The 17,280-nt window shown below is 41.8% G+C and overlaps 1 protein-coding gene across 1 annotated transcript in view; it reads left to right on the top strand.

The window, feature by feature from the left end:
* LOC140479588 (solute carrier family 53 member 1-like) overlaps positions 1-17,280 on the top strand; it is a 309,449-nt gene that overhangs the window by 281,248 nt on the left and 10,921 nt on the right. Inside the window, exons 12-13 of the mRNA XM_072573401.1 lie at positions 14,851-15,017; positions 16,899-17,038. Of these exons, the coding sequence (XP_072429502.1) occupies positions 14,851-15,017; positions 16,899-17,038 (307 nt within the window). The remainder of the gene's footprint in view (positions 1-14,850; positions 15,018-16,898; positions 17,039-17,280) is intronic.

The raw sequence follows: 17,280 nt of genomic DNA, 5'->3' as shown, positions 1-17,280 counted from the left end.
GAAGGCAGAAGTAGTTTGTTTTTGTTTCTTCTTGATATACAGCGTGATTATGCTACAATGTGAAGCATTCATTATGCCCCACTCTACTTTCACACCATGGACAGCAGCAAATTGTCACTCATTAGAAGGGTCAGTCCTGGTCATTCCATACAAAGGGTAAAACAGGTTTGCAGGAACACAGGCAGAGGGGACCGCATTAGCGGGTGGCCTGAGTATAAGTTAGTCTTCTGCCCAGTGCAGTGCAGGGTGACCTCAGGTTAATGATATGCTTTGCACTTTCGTTGGGTTCATCTTTACTCAGTTGAAACTCTAGTTTTGAAGAGTACAATGCAGGTTATCCTGAGTCTGTGCTGCCAAAGAAACGTCAGAGATTCATTGTCCACCATTAACAATAACAAACAGAAGTCAGGTGCAGCAAAGTCATGACCTCCCAGTGAGTTCAGCTGGCTGGCATTTACTCAAAAAAAAACTCCAAGATCGTACATTTGTGACAGTTGTAAAACAGGATGACTGAATAACTACTATCTATTTAAACTAATAACACTATTGAAGATATTTATTACCGATTTAGTCCACATGGGGCCGGACCCTCTGTTCAGTTTTGAATCATGTAGTTTTCCATCATGACGTTCAGGTTGTACCTACCCCAGTCATAGAATTGTAGACTCCATACAGTGTGGAAGTAGGGCATTTGGCCCATCGAGTCCACCACCACCCCGCTAAAGAGCATCCCACCCAGACCCACCCCTATCCCTGTAATGCTGTATTTTCCATGGCTAATCCACCTACCATGCACATTCCTGGATACCATGGGGCAATTTAGCATGGCCAATCCACCTAACCTGCACATTTTCAGACTGTGGGAGGAAACCAGATCGCCCAAAGGAAACCCACACAGACAAGGGGAGAACATGCAGGCTCCACACAGACAATTGTCTGAAGGTGGAATTGAACCTGGGTCCTTTGCACTGTGAGGCAGCAGTACTAACCACTGAGCCACCATGTCACCTAATCCTGAAGACTTTTTCCCAGTAATTGATCTGTTGGCATTTTTCTAACTATTTCTTTCAGGGTATTAAGTACATGTATTTCTAGCTCAATATGTTTCCCACCCCGTGACCTATTTTACTGGATTAAATGGTTTAAATAAAACATGACATTTCACTGAACTACATTCTCAAAGCTTGACTGAGAAGCTGAAAGGAAATGAAACTCAGTCACTATCTTCAGTGATCTGAAAATTAAAGGTAACCCTGCCTGACTTTCTATCAGAACATCAAAGTAATTTGTCAAAATGTGGCTTATTTTGCATTTGTTTCTAAATGTAGATGTTACCCTCGTAGTTCTTTAATTTAAAGAACATTTTTAGTCCCTCAATTTGTTTGTTATTTTCAAGAAGATGGTTTCATCTTTCAAATATGTCAATACATAACATCTTCGGCTGAACTATTGTGTGAAGCTGCCCTCTGCTGGACATTCTCAAGGTGTTCTTGAAAGTAGTTTTGTTTTTACATTTTCATATCACTGGCAAAGCTGGTATTTATTACCAATTCTAATTGCCCTTGGGTGATGTGGGCATGCTCGTTGAACCCCCCCCTGTGTTTAGTTCTCTTCATGTTTGATTTGACAGGGTGGCTTTCTTGACCATATCAGAGTCAATTGTATCAGTGTAAAATTGAAGGCACTTTAGGCAGAATCTACCTTGGACAGTCACAAACCAATTGGTAATAGAGAGTTGTTTTTTTTTAATTCATTTGTAGAATGTGGGCGAGGTTGGTTCACCAATATTTATTGCCCATCCCTGGTTGCCCCTGAGAAAGTGGTGGCGAAATGTCATCTTGAACTGCTTCAGACTATAGTGGTCATGGTCCATGTAGGTAAAAGACAAAGATAAAATTAGGGCAGAGGTTCTGCTAAGGGAGTATGAACAGTTAGGAGCTAAATTAGAAAGCAGAGCCAAAAACATGATGATTTCTGGATTACTACCTGAGCCACGAGCTAATTGGTACACGGTGTATAAGAATAAGTAGATAAATGCGTGGTTCAAAGATTGGTGTGGGAGAAGTTGGTTTCAATTCATGGGACATTGACACCGCTACTGTGGAAGAAGGGACCTGTTCAGATGGTCCTAGCAAATCGCATAACTAGGGCTGTAGACAGGGCTTTCAACTAAATTGGCTGGGGAGGGGGGGCCTTAGTTACAGGGGAAATTAGAAAACCTGAATTAAAGGAGGAGGTGAGAGGTTATTAAAATCTCCAGCACAGATGCAAATGGGGGTAGAGGGTATGGAAAGGGTTAGCAATCAAACTTCAAGCTCACTGGGCAAACTAATAACAATGAGAAGAGGGCCAGTTAATACAGGACTAGAAGTGTTATATCTGAATGCATGCAGTATAAGGAATGAAGTAAATGGGTTTGTGGTGCAGATCGTAATTGGCAGGTATGACATGGTGGGTATCATGGAGACATGGCTGGAAGGGGATCAGGATTGGGAGCTGAATATTCAAGGATATACATCCTATCGAAAAGATAGGCAGCAGGGGTGGGGTTGTCTTATTGGTAAGAAAAAGTTTAAATTAATAGTAAGAAATGATGTAGGGTCAGATAGTGTAGAATCTATGTCAGCAGAATTGAGGAATTGCAGAGGTTTAAAAAAAATCAGTAGTTGGGGTTATGTACGGGCCTCCAAATAGTAGTCAGAAGCTGGGACGCAAGATACAACAGGAGATCGAAAAGATGTGTAGGAAAGACAAAGTTACAGTGATCCAAGGGGGATTTTGATATGCAGATGAACTGGGAAAAATCAGGTTGGTAGTGGTTTGCAAAAATAGGAATTTGTGAAATGTCTATACAATGTTTTTTTGGAGCACCTTGTGATTGGGCCCACTAGCTGACAGGCAGTACTGGACTTAGTGTTGTGCAATGAGGCAGACTTGATAAAGGGAGCTTACAGTGGAGGAATCCTTAGGAGGCAGTGATCATAATATGATTGAATTGATTCTATAATTTGAGAGGGAGAAGATAGAATCGAAGGTAATGGTATTACAGCTGAACAAAGGAAATTACAGAGGCATGAGAGAGGAGCTGGGTAGAATTGACTGAGAGAGGAGCCTAGGAGGAAAGACAGAGGAACAGCAAAAGCAGAAGTTTCTGGGAGTAATTCAAGAGACACAGCAGAGTTTCATCCCGAGGATAAAGGAGAATGTTACTGAGAGGATGAGACAACCGTGGCTGACCAGGGAAGTCAGAAATAGCATAAATGCAAAAGAGAAAGCATATAATGTGGCAAAGGGCAATGGGAAACCAGAAGAATGGGAAGCTTACAAAGACCAACAGAAGGCAACAAAAAAGAAATAAAGAGGGAGAAGCTCACCAGTAAAATAAAGGAAGACTGTAAGAGTTTCTTTAGATATGTAAAGGGCAAAAGAGAGGCAGAAGTGGACATTGGACTGCTGGAAAATTATGCTGGAGAGACAGCGGGGAACAAAGAAATGGCTGAGGAACTGAATAATTACTTTGCGTCAATCTTCACGGTGGAAGGCACAAGTAATATCCCAAAAATTCGAGAGAGTGAGGGGGCAGAGCTGAGTGTGGAGAAGGAGAAAGTGTTAGAAAAATTGAATGGCCTGAAGGTGGATAAATCACCTGGACCAGATAGACTACACCCAAAGTTCTGAAGAAGATAATTGAAGAGATAACAGAGACGTTAGTGATCTTTCAGGAATCGCTAGAATCAGGGAGGGTCCCAGAGGACCAGAAAATCGCTAATGTGACACCCCGTTTAAAAAGGGAGTAAGGCAAAATAAGTAAATTACAGACGCATTAGCCTTACCTTAGTTGTAGGCAAGATCCTGGAATCCATTGTGAAGGATAAGATTTCTGAATATTTGAAAGTGTACGGTAAAATAGGGCAAATTTTACTCTGTTTCAACAAGAGGAGGTCATGCCTGATAAATCTGCTAGAAATGTTTTGAGGAAGTAGCAAGCAGGTTAGACCAAGGAGAGCCAATGGATGTTATCTACCCAGACTTCAAGAAGGTGCCACACAGGAGGCTATAGGGTAAGATAGGGGGCATGGTGTCGAAGCATGATACTAACATGGATAGAAGCTTGACTATCTGGCAGAAAGCAGAGACAGAAGATAAAAGGGTCCTTCTCAGAATGATAGCATGGAACAAGTGGTGTTCCGCAAGGCTCAATATTGGAACGACATCTTTTCACTTTGTACATTAACTATCTAGATGAAGAAACTGAGGGCATTCTGGTGAAGTTTGTAGATGATACAAAGATAGGTAGAGGGACAGGTAGCATTGAAGAGGCGGGGAACCTGCAGAAGGATTTGGACAGGTTAGGAGCGTGGGCAAAAAAGTAACAGATGGGGTTCAACATGGGCAAGTGTGAGATCATGCACTTTGGGAGGAAGAATAGAGGCATGGATTATTTTCTAAGTCAGGAGAAAATTCAGAGTCTGAGGTGCAAAGAGATTTGGGAGTTCTAGTCCAGGATTCTCTCCAAGTAAACTTGCAGGTTGAGTCAGTAGTTAGGTCGGCAAATGCAGTGTTGGCATTTATTTTGAGAGGACTTGAATACAAAAGCAGGGATTACTCTGAAGCTCTATAAAGCTCTGGTCAGACCACATTTGGAGTATTGTGTGCAGTTTTGGGCCCCAGATCTCAGAAAGGATGTCTTGGTCCTGTGGCATGTTCAGAGGAGGTTCATGAGAATGAACCCAAGAATGGAAAACTTAAGATATGAGGAACATTTGAGGATTCTGGGTTAATACGAGATGGAGTTTACAAGTATGAGAGGGGGATCTAATTGAAACATACAGAATACTGAATGGCCTGGACAGAGTAGATGTTAGGAAGATGTTTCCATTAGTAGGAAAGAGGCCATAGCCTCAGAGTAAAAGGAAGACCTTTTAGAATGGATATAAGGAGAAACTTCAACCAGAGTATGGTAAATCTGTGGAATTCATCGCCACAGAAAGCTGTGGAGGCCAGGTCATTGAGTATATTGAAGACTGAGATAGGTTCATAAGGATCAAGGGTTATGGGGAAAAAGTGGGAGAATGGGTTTAAGAAACTTATCAGCCATGATTGAATGGCAGAGTAGACTCAATGGGCTGAATAGCCTAATTTCTGCTCCTATGTCTTATGGTTCTACATGTTGTAAGTGACCCACAATGCCCTGAGGGTGGGAATTCCACGATTTTGGCCCAGTGACAAAACTGGTGGAACAGCAAGAGATGTCCAAGTCAGGATGGTGTGTGCTTTGGAGGCGAACTTGCAGATTGTGGTGTTCCCATGTAGCTGCTGTCCTTGTCCTTCTAGATGGAAATGATTATTAGTTTGGAAGGTGTGGCCTGAGAATGTTTGGTGAGTTTCTGCAATGCATCTTGTAGATGGTACGCATTACTGCTACTGAGCATAGGTGGTGAAGGCACTGGATGTTTGTGGTGCCAGTCAAGCAGTTTGCTTTGTCCTGGATGATGTCAAGCTTCATGAAGATCGTTAGAGCTTCACTTTTCCAGACAAGCGGGAAGTATTCCTTTTGCACTTCTGACTTGTGCTTTGTAGATGATGGACAGGTTTTTGGGAGTCAGGAGGTGAGTTATTCACCACAATCTCCCTAGCCTCTGACCTGCTCTTGTAGTCACTGTGTTTATGTGGTGAGTCCAGTTGAGTTTCTGGTCAATGGTAACTCCAAGAATTTTGATAATAGGGGAATTCAGTAATGGTAACACCGTTGAACGTCAAGCGGCAGTAGTTAGCTTCTCTCTTGTGGGAGATGGTCATTGCTGTTTGTCAGGAGAAAATGAGGACTGCAGATGCTGGAGATCAGAGTCAAGAGTGTGGTGCTGGAAAAGCACAGCCCAAGTCTTGTCCAGATCTTGCTGCATTTGAATATGGATTGCTTCAGTATCTGAGGATATGCTAATAGAGTTGAACATTGTGTAATCATTGGCAAACATCCCCACTTCTGACTTCATGATGGAGGGAAGATCATTAATGAACTAGCTGAAGACAATTGGACCCAGGACACTGCAGGGCTCCTTGATGCCACACTCAGTTGAATGCGACACTGATGTGTCACTCTCACCTTACCTCTGAAATTCAGCTCTTTTGCCTATGTTTGCACCAAGGGCGTAATGAGGTCAGGAGCTGAATGGCACTAGCTGAACCCAAACTGAATGTCACTGAGCAAATGCAGCTTGATAGCACTGTTGGTGACAGCTTCCATCACTTTCCTGGTGATCGAGAGTAACCTGATGGAGCAGTAATTGTCTAGGTTGGATTTGTCCTGCTTTTACGTATAGGACATAACTGGGCAATTTGCCGCATGGTCGGGCAGATGCCAGTGTTGTAACTGTGCTGGAACAGTTTGGCTAGACAGGAATCGCAAATTCTGGAGCACAAGTCTTTGGTATTATTGTCAGATTGTTGTCAAGGCACATATCCTTTGCAGTATCCAGTCCCTCCAATCGTTTCTTGATATGAGGTGGAGCAAATCAAATTGCTGAAGACTGGTATCTGTGATGCTAGGGACCACTGGAGGAGGCTGAGATGGATCATCCACTTGGTACTTCTGGTTGAAGATTGCTGCAAATGTTTCAGTCTTATCTTTTACACTGATTTGTTGGACTGTTCCATCATTGAGAATGAGGGTATTTAAGGAGCTTCCTGTTCTGGTTTGTTCATCTACCACCATTCACAACTGGATTTGGCAGGATTGCAGAGCTTATATCTGATCCACCAGTTGTGGTATCACTTAGCTCTGTCTATCACTTGCTATTTATTTTGTTTGCCTCTGCCAGGTTGACACTTCATTTTTAGGTATGTTATTAAACTGGAAAGAGTGCAGAAGAAATTTACGAGGATGTTGCCTGGACTCAATGGTCTGAGTTATAGGGAGAGGTTGGACAAGCTAGGTCTTTTTTTCAGAGCGTAGGAAACTGAGGGGGAACCTTATAGAGGTGTATAAGATCATGAGAGGCACAGATAGGGTGAATGCGCTCAGTCTTTTTCCCTGGGTTGGGGAATCGAGGGCTGGAGGGCATCAGTTTAAAGTTATAGGAAAAAGAATAAAAGGGAACCTGAGGGCAGCTTTTTTACACAGAGTTTGTTATGCATATGGAAGGAGCTGCAAGTGGAAGTGGTTGAGGCGGGTACATTAACAATATTTAAAAGCAATTTGGACAAATACATGGATAGGAAAGGATTGGAATGATATGGGCCAAGTGCAAAGAAATGGGATTAGCGTGGATGGACATTTTGGTCAGCATGGACCGGTTTGGGCCAAAGGGTCTGTCTCTGTGCTGTAGGCCTCTATGACTCTATAATTCTATTAAGTCCTGTTCAATGCATAAATGAAAACCTAATTTTTTTTTAATTGTGGGCTTATTTCAAGAAGAGACCATGGTTTTTCAAATGAGTGTTATGACGTAGCACAGGACATTAGTATGGGTCATCCTTAATACCATTGCAAGTATTCTTTAGTTTGTTACATAAGCAGAGACATTAGCAGTACAGAATTATAGTGTTCCAATTTGAGACCATTCAGCTCAACTAGGTTATGCTAGTGTTCATACTCTGCATAAGCCTCCTCCTCATTACTACATCCCATTCTATATCCATGTTCTTCTGCTCCTGTTTCCTTGATCCATTTATGTAATTTTCCCTTAAATACTTCTGTGGTATTCACCATAATTGCCCATTGAAATAGTGAAAGCCACACTAACTATTCTCCAGTTCAACACATTTCTCTTGTCGATTTCACTGAATTTTATCAAAACCACACTAAATTTGTGACCAAATGCAAAATGCTGCATGTGCTGGAAACCTGATGGTGAAACAGGAATTAGATCTGGCAGCACCTTAGAAAGAGAAAGGGGGGGTGTATCAGCTATGCTCGAGCCTGTGGTCAGCTGGTTTCCACATGAGTGCATTTGCTGGGCAGAGTCCGAGGTATTTCCTAGCTATTAACTTTATGAATCTAGTCACACCTGAGCATAAGGAGAGCGTTTACATCTGACTTCCTTGCCAACTCTCTAATAGTCCATGCCATATCCATTTCTGTCTGTCACTACTTAGCTGTATTGAAAGATGATAACTCTCGCCCAGTAATTCTCCTGCCAGACTGATCTGCTAGGTGAGTGATGACCATCCTGGATATGCTTTTCAATTGGCTGAAACTCCTTGAGTTCTAAACACTCTAATTCACAGCTTCAAATTCCACTCTTATGAATTCAGCTTCTGTTGAAGCTTAATTTAAAGTATCCAGGATTTTTTTTCTTGCACAAGTAGTATGAGATAGGGCAGGACATAAAACTTGTTTTCAAAATTTGAAGTGCTTGAGCAGATAAAGTGAAATATTATTTCCAATAGTTGCTGTATGAGGACAAGGAAATGTAACTTCAGGATGAGCATGCGTCACTGTTAGTGCTTTTGTTGCCAAGACATAGGTCATCTTTTGGGTACTGTTTCAGAGCCTGGAGCACACAATCCAGGCTGACACCTCAGTGCAGCACTGAGAGATTGCTTCACTGTAAAATGTGACATTTTTCAAATAAGATGTTAAACTGAGAGCCTGTCTGCCCCTTTATGTGGATAGAAATGACCCTTGACACTATGTGAAAAGGAGGGGAAATCTCCTTTATTTATCCCTGAGTAACTGTCAGCAAAACAGATTTTCTAGTCATTTGTTTTACCCTGTTTGTGTGACCTTTGTTGCATTCAAATTGCATTTTTCAAAGTTATTTCATGGGATATGGGCAAGGTTCCCTCTAATTTATTTTCTGGCTGCATGGGCTTCTGAAGTCCTTGCACAAAGTGACTTCCAGATCTGAAGTCCATGCTGTAATGTGTGTGCAAACATCAATCGGCATGTGCAGAACCTTAGAGTAGCTGTGTGTGTGCATGCAACAATGCAGCTTAGAGAAAACATCGAATATGGGCATCGGCCTGCATTTGTTGCAAATTCCTAATTGTCCTCGAGAAGGTGGTTGTGAGCCACCACATGAACTGCTGCAGTCTGTGTAGAGACAATACTTCCAAAGTGGTGTTAGGAGGAGAGTTCCAGAATTTTGAGGTGGTGACAGTAAAGGAATAGCATACAAATTCCAAGTCAGGATGATGAGTGACTTGAATTGGAACTTGCAGGTTGTAGTGTTACCATGTCCTTGTCCTTTTAGATGGTAGACATGCTGGATTTGGAAGGTGTTGTCAAAGGAATCTTACAGTCCCATCTATAAGGTGTACATACTGCTGCCACTGTGCATGTTGGTGCAGAGAATGAATGTTTAATATGGGGAATGGTTGCCAGTCAAGTGGACTGCTTTGTCCTGGATGGTGTCAAGCTTCTTGATTGTTCATCTCACACCTTATGGACAATTAAGGCCACCTAGATTGTGGACAGGCTTCGTGGAATTTCATTCTCTAACCTTTTCTAGCATAGCATAAATATTTGCATGGCTAGTCCAGTTCAGTTTCATGGTCAACGACTGTGATAGTGGGAGATTCAGCAAAGGTAATGTCAATGAATGTCATGGGGAGGTGATTAGATTCTCTTGTTTGAGATAGCCATCGCATTACTTGTGTGATGCGGATGTTACTTACAAATTTCCATATAGTGTCCATACTCTGCTGTACATGGACGTGGACTGCCTCCAGTTTCAAGTAGTCTTGAATGGTGCTGAATATTACACATTACCAGCAAGTATCCTCACTTCCAAACTCATGATGGAGAGAAGGTCATTGATGAAACAGCGGAAGATGGTTGGCATAGGACACTACCCTGAGGAACTCCTGTTGAGATGTCCTGGAACTGAGATGACTGACCTCCAACAATTGCAACCATCTTTCTATGTGCCATGTATCATTCCAATCAGCAGAGAGCTTTTTCTGCTGATTCCAGTTTTGCTAGGGTTTCTTGATGCCAGTGGCCCTGGCAGAACCTCCATTGAGCATCAGTGAGCATGTTATTGCTAAGCAGCTCTGTAGATTCTCAATACGTCTGTCAACGTCAACTCCATTATTTTGCTAATAACCAACAGTAGACTGATGCGGTTGTAATTGATTGGGTAAAATTTATCCTGGTTTTTGTGGATGTGGCATTTCTTGATATCACTGGAGTGAATGGCATTGACTGTCATCTGTGGTGCAAGGAACAGGTAGTGGAGGATGGATCATTCACTTGACAATCCGGGCTGAAGATTGTTACAAGTTCTTCAGATGTCTGTTTTTCACTGATGTGCTGGTTTATTTCGTTGTTGAGGATTGGACCTCCTCTTCCTGTGAGTTGTTCAATTGTTCACTACCATTAATGATTCTTGTCAGGACTACAAAACTTGTATCTGATATGTTGGTGGTGAGATTATTTAACTGTCTATCATAATTTGTTTACATTGTTTGGTGTACAAGTAGTCCCCTGTTGTAGCTTCACCAGTTTGACACCTCACATTCACATGCCTAGTGCTACTCTTTGCATGCCTTTTTCTGTCCTCAAAGCATTAACCTGATCTTCAGGATTACCAGTCAAGTGACATGACCATTACACCACCACCATCTCCTGTATCTCCTACATTACAATTGTAACTATATTTCAGCAGACACTTCATTGGGTACAAGATGCATTGAAATTCCTTAATGTTGTACAAGTTGTTCTTTCGTAATAGAAGTGAACGCTGAGATCAACTTTAAATAATGCAATTTTTAAAATACATAACATTGTAAAGTTTTGATACAAAAATATCAATATTTTAATTAAGTTTGATTTATTATTGTCACATGTACTGAGACAAAGTGAAAAGTTTTGTTTTGCATGCAGTACAAGTAGATCATACCATAGTGCATTCGAATAATAGAACACAGCAAAGAGTACAATGTTATGGCTGCAGAGAAGGTGCACAGAGAGTGAGATCTACAATAAATTTACAATTTGAGACGTCCATTCAGAAGTCTGATAACAGCAGGGAAGAAGCTGTTCTTGAATGTATTCATACATATACACAAACATTTATATCTTCTGCCCGACAGAATAGGGTATAACTGGAGTGAGAGGGGTCTTTGATTATGTTGGTTGCTTTCCCAAGGCAGTTGCAAGTATAGATGTAGTGAATGGATGGAAGGCTGGTTTGAATGATAGACTGGGCTGTGTTCATGACTGTGTTTCTTGCGGTCTTGTGTTACAATATGGGGTAGACCCCTCTGCTCATTTAAATTCGACACACAGAGAAGTTCACCTCATGCTGTAATCTGTTAAATTTCAAGAGGCAAAGAACTATCCCAGATTTCACTATTTAAAGTAAAAATTAACAATTTTATTCTTAAGTCCAACAGAGAACATTAGAACAACTATTTACAACTCCTTTCTCTTAAACTGATCTTTCACCTCCCACTCTACAATACTGGTCCAATAAATTTCCTCTTCAATTTATGGCAAATCAATTTCAAAACCAATTATCATCTTTGGATGTCGAACTTTCTCTGTAGATTTCTCTAGGTCAGCTTCAGTGTACTGCTGCACAAATTTCTTTTGGACAGGTACCTTTCAGAGAGCTATTCTGCTGACAGTCTTTGTGCTTGCTTGGCTGCTTTTGGCAGTTCTCCCCCTAACTGTTCAAAATGTCTGGTTTTATACCCCAAAACATCAGATCATTTCATTGGTTTGATGTCATCCCAAACAGTAAAATTCAAATTCGATTGCACTTTGGTATCTGGGTATTATTTAAACTAATTGGCCAAGTTTGGATTTGTTTTTGTTCCATGGCAACACCACTCCAGCTATTTGTTTCAACTAAATGTTGCATTTTTAAATTGTTCAGCACACTCGGTGCTTTCAGTCAGTCCTTGCAAGCTTCCTCTCTCTCTTAAAGGTACAGTACCCACCTACACCTTCATAACACTTTGGCAGTTGCCAAACCACTTTGTGGTGCATCCAGATAGAATAAACTTTGAGTTATTTACAATTTTTTATACATATTTTTGTCATTGAGACAGTTGCTTCTGTACATGTGAACTGCATTTATTGCACAGTCCCCACAAAATTGACTCTGTGCATGCCAAATAAATCCAATCTGTAAATGTGATGTAGTTTGGCATTGATTTTAGGGAAGACTAACAGGACACGTGATGCTGCTGACTCTACAGATGCATCACTCACAAAGCCCGTAACTGATGCATTTGCAAGAAGAAGCAAAATCTCAAAGAAGCACCAGATAAATTGTGTCAGAGATTTGTAACTTTTTTTAAGATACGTGGCATGATTTCAGTTAGAGCAATTGCCCTCTGACAAAAAAAAATTGAATCTCAGTTGTAACCTCAAAGAGAATTTTCATGTCAGGTTCCTACACGATTTCAACCAGCCTCACTATATTTCTTGTGATGCCAGTATATGTTAAGCAACAGCATCTATAATTCATTGTCTGTACTGACGCTGACAAACTGTGTCAGTCTCAGTGTCTCTCGCTCTCGCTCTCGCTCTCTCTCTCTCTCTCTCTCTCGCTCTCGCTCTCGCTCTTCCCCCCCCCTCGCTCACAACCCCCTTCTCTCTCTCTCTCTCTCTCACCCCCCCTTCTCTTCCCCCCCCCCCCATCTCTCTCTTTCTCCCCGCCCCCCCCACCCCCATCTCTCTTCTCTTCCCCCACCCACCCCCCGCCCCCTCCGTCTCTCTCTTTTTTTTCTTGGTGCCGCAGGTCATCTTAACTTGTCAAGCTACCCAAGTGTATTAATATGCATCTATTATTGGAAGTTTCTGTCCATATACTGCACTTAGCTCTGCCAATCTCTCTTATTTTGTACCTTTCTTTCAGCTGCATTTGTGGATGGATTATTGATGAGGCCTTTTTCCACTTAAAAAATCAACTTACTACAAAATACCTAGAGGCATTGAGTTATTTGTCTAATCCGTGGGTTGAAAACCCAACCTTTCGTGTCATTCATTTGCCATTAATTTCTTGAGCCTCCTGTCCTTGATAAACCATTCTTATCTTTCATTTGTTATCGCATCTCTCTGACTAGTTACAAACTCTCGAGAAACATTCTATCTCTGATCTACCAAACTAATTTGTGGGAGTTCCACCATTTCTTTTTCTTCCACTGGCAATTATTTCGGCCTAAGGCTGGTTGTTTGGCCTTTTGACAAGCTGTTCATTATACCTGTTCAGTTCAGTTGTTATTATTTCTTACTAAACTGATGAAAACTATCAAGTGATTTGCTAAAGTGATTTCTATTCTCGTTTCATACAGTTACTAACATTGTGCTGTTGTTGTTTGTTTTAAGTATTGAAGTTATTCTTCCAGTCAGCTTCATTTGTCCCTAGCCCATTTTTTGGAGCTAGGTATTGTGGGAATCCATCAGGATAATCATTCACTCATTTGTTTGAGAGAAGAGAATAGAATGGAATGGAAATGGGCACTGAGTTCCAATAAGCCCAAACCAATGCTTTATAAAAGTTCCGCATAACTTATTTTCTTTTCGTACTGTACGCCTCTACTTATGAAACCCAAAATTCTATATGGTTTTATAATTGTTTTGTCAACTGGCTTTGCAAACTTCCATGATTAACTACATAGAGCTTGGAACAGTACAGCACAGTACTTTCAGCCCTCAATGTTGTGCCGACCTTTTATCCTACTCTAAGATGGGACACTCCATTTTATATCATCCATGTGCCTAGCGAAGAGTCACTTAAATGTCCCTAATGTATCTGACACTATTACCACTGTAGCAGTGCATTCCATGCACCCACCACTCCCTGTGTAAAGAACCTACCTCTGATATCTCCCCTAAACTTTCCTCCAATCACCTTAGCATTATGCCCCCTCATGATAGATATTTCTGCCATGGGAAAAAGTCTCTGGCTATCCACTCTATCTATGCCTGTCATCATCTTGTACACCTTTATCAAGTCTCATCCTTCTTCACTTCAATGACAAAAGCCCTGGCTCCCTCAACCTTTCTTCATAAGACATGCCCTCCAGTCCAGGCAGCATCCTGGTAAATTTCCTCTGCACCCTCTCTAAAGTTTCCACATCCTTCCTAAAATGAGGTGACCAGAACTGAATACGAAATTCCAAGTGTGGTCTAACCAGGGCTTTACAGAGCTGCAGCATAACCTCGTGGCTCTTAAACTCAATCCCCCTGCTAATGAAAGCCAACACACCATATGCCTTCTTAACAACCCTATCAACTTGAGTGGCAACTTTAAGGGATCTCTGGATGTGGACCCAACATCCATCAGTTCCTCCACACTGCCAAGAATCCTGCCTTTAACCCTGTAATCTGCATTCAAATTCCAAAGTGAATCACTTCATACTTCCCAGGTTGAACTCCTTCTGCCACTTCTCAGCCCAGTTCTGCATCCTGTCAATGTCCTGTTGCGACCTACAACAGCCCTCCACACTACTATCTACAACTCCACCAACATTCATGTCATTGGCAAACGTACTATCCCATCCTTCCATGATTACACTCCAGGACCCTATATTCCTACACGCCACTTCAAAATTGTGCCCTTTACATTACCTCTCCATGTTCTTTCTAGCAAAGTGCATCAATTTGTATTCCCTGCATTGAGTTTCATGCAACATGTGACCACCCATTCTCCCAGCCTCTGTATGTCCTCTTTACATCTGTGAGTAGCCTCCTCTCTATTCATAACCATGGGTTTGTGGGATGCGCAGATTTGAAATTATACCCTACACACCTGAGTCTAGGTCGTGACTAAAGAATAAGATAAGTAGTTGTTATAATATAGGCACCTGGAGAACCACACTGTACCTTTTCTAGAACAGCTCTGCCTTACCATATGGCTGAAAGTAATAGTGTTGTTTTTGATTGTCTTTCAGAACAGAAGCATGAAGACGCATTGGTTTTTCTCTACCTATGGATTGCCTGCTTGTTGATCAGCTCCTGTTATACTCTCACTTGGGATCTGAAGATGGACTGGGGTCTCTTTGACAAAAATGCTGGAGAGAATACTTTCCTGCGTGAAGAGATAGTTTACCCTCAGAAAGTAGGTGTTTGAGCAGCTTGACATACTGCCCTCTATCTTTACTGGGCTAAAAGATATTAATGGCAATGAAATGAGGGCCAACAATGTCACGGAACATGTTTTGAGCAGACTAATCTATGCCTAGATCTTCCCAGCAAATTACAGCAATCCTAATTTTTTATAGTATATTCTTCCTGGGATGTATGCCTGTGCACAAGAAAGGGCTGTAGCTGTGGCTGTGGCTGTAGCTGTGATAACACTCTGCCAGCCAATAATAAGATGAGCCCGGAAGGGAAAAGTGGGGAACAAATCTGAAATTTAGGGCACTGTCTTCAGACAAACATTGCGCACCTTGTACATTAATACATATACTTTTCACAGCTACCATATGTATCTCCTTCTCTCATGTTTATTGTGCTTTAACTTGAAATCTGATGATTTCCAAAGCCTCCCATCCCACATGCCACCTGTAACATCACTCTTATTCAGTTGAACCCACCTGCTATCACTATACCACTTCCAGTAAGAAATGTCAACCACGCCAACCCAAAATCGAGAGTTGCAGGCAGAGGTCTCCTGATCTCCTTTTCAGCATGATGCCTTCTCAATACATATGTGGCGTGGAATTTGACTTGTAACTTTGGTGTCCAACCGATGGTCTGCATGTCCAGGCAATCCTGCTCCTACTGCTTGTTCTTGTTGATTATCATGTACCTGGAGGTTTGAAGAGAGCTCTGTTAATGAAGTTGTTTTATTAGAGAATACATCCCCAATCACCACACTAGGATCTGTTGGAATCTGTAAGGTGAGCAAATTACTTCGAATTTTACAAGAAAGAAAGAGGCCACTTGTCCCTTCTGGCCTATCCTGATGTTCATGGTTCAAGAGCTTCCACCATCTTTATACCAAACCACCTATTGACATTGCATTTTCTTCCTGCTCCCCTGAGGTACTTATCAAGCTGTTTAGTTGTATTTGTGCTATTTTTGTCAACGATCCCATGTGGTTGGGAGTAAATGGGAGCATAGATTTGTTCTATGAACATAACTCTTTAGGCTCCTTAGTGTGTAACTATGATGCCATTAATAAGAATCCCAGCCCACAGAATTATTACAGTGCAGAAGAAGTTTGGAAACTTCTACGTTTAAAGGAGTTATGTTCTCATAAAAATGAGACGTTCCATCCCAAGGCTGCTGTTCTGACTTTAAATCATTGCACCTACCAACAGGACAACTGTTTCCTGAATGCTGACCAATGTGCAAACCTGGAAATGTTTGATTCTTGTTGAAAGACTAGTTCCTGATATTTTTTATTTTCCTTCCTGATACTGTTTTTTTTTCTCACCTCTGCAACTGACATGCTCCCACAACTTAGATTACTTACAGTGTGGAAACAGGCCCTTCGGCCCAACAAGTCCACATGGACCCTCCGAAGAGCAACCCACCCAGACCCATTCCCCTACATTTACCCCTTCACGTAACACTATGGGCAATTTAGCGTGGTCAGTTCACCTAACCTGCACATCTTTGGACTGTGGGAGGAAACTGGAGCACCCGGAGGAAACCCACGCAGACACGGGGAGAATGTGCAAACTCCACACAGTTGCCTGAGGCGGGAATTGAACCCGGGTCTCTGACGCTGAGGCAGCAGTGCTAACCACCATGCCACCTAGTGTACACCCTCTGAACCCATCCACAACAGCTTCTTGATGATCCGTTTTTCATTTTTCCCTACCCTACCATTGAGAATTTAACCATTCTTTGCAGTGTCGTTCTCCACCAAATTCAGTGGGGGCAACTTGACAAATGTCTTTGATCAGGCGATGGTGTCTTCAGACTTGTTCTTGTTTCCCATTATATCGTGAAAATATATTGAAGAGTTGATATTTCTGTTTTTATTCAGAGTTATTACTACTGTGCCATTATAGAGGATGTCATCTTGCGATTTGCTTGGACTGTGCAGATTTCCATTACCTCAATGAGTACATTTGCTTCAGCGGGAGATATCATTTCTACAGTGCTGGCCCCACTGGAGGTCTTCCGGTAATATCATTTAAAACCTTGTGTTGAATAAGTTGATGCTTAGTTAAGTGTGGGAGTGATGATTAGATTGGTGCTGGAAAAGAACAGCAGGTCAGGCAGCATCCGAAGAGTTTCCAGCATCTGCAGTCCTTGTTTTTACCCTGTGGGAGTGATGGCCATGCAGCAATAACATTGGCTGAATGCAGTTTAGAATATTCTGATCTCCAGTCTACTTGCACTGTACCAGTAAAAAAAAAGGTGCC

Source organism: Chiloscyllium punctatum, chromosome 7 (genome assembly GCF_047496795.1).
Source record: "Chiloscyllium punctatum isolate Juve2018m chromosome 7, sChiPun1.3, whole genome shotgun sequence".
In the NCBI taxonomy this organism is placed as follows: domain Eukaryota; kingdom Metazoa; phylum Chordata; class Chondrichthyes; order Orectolobiformes; family Hemiscylliidae; genus Chiloscyllium; species Chiloscyllium punctatum.
Note: the sequence above shows the minus strand (reverse complement) of the source record. Positions and strands in the feature narration are given on the sequence as shown.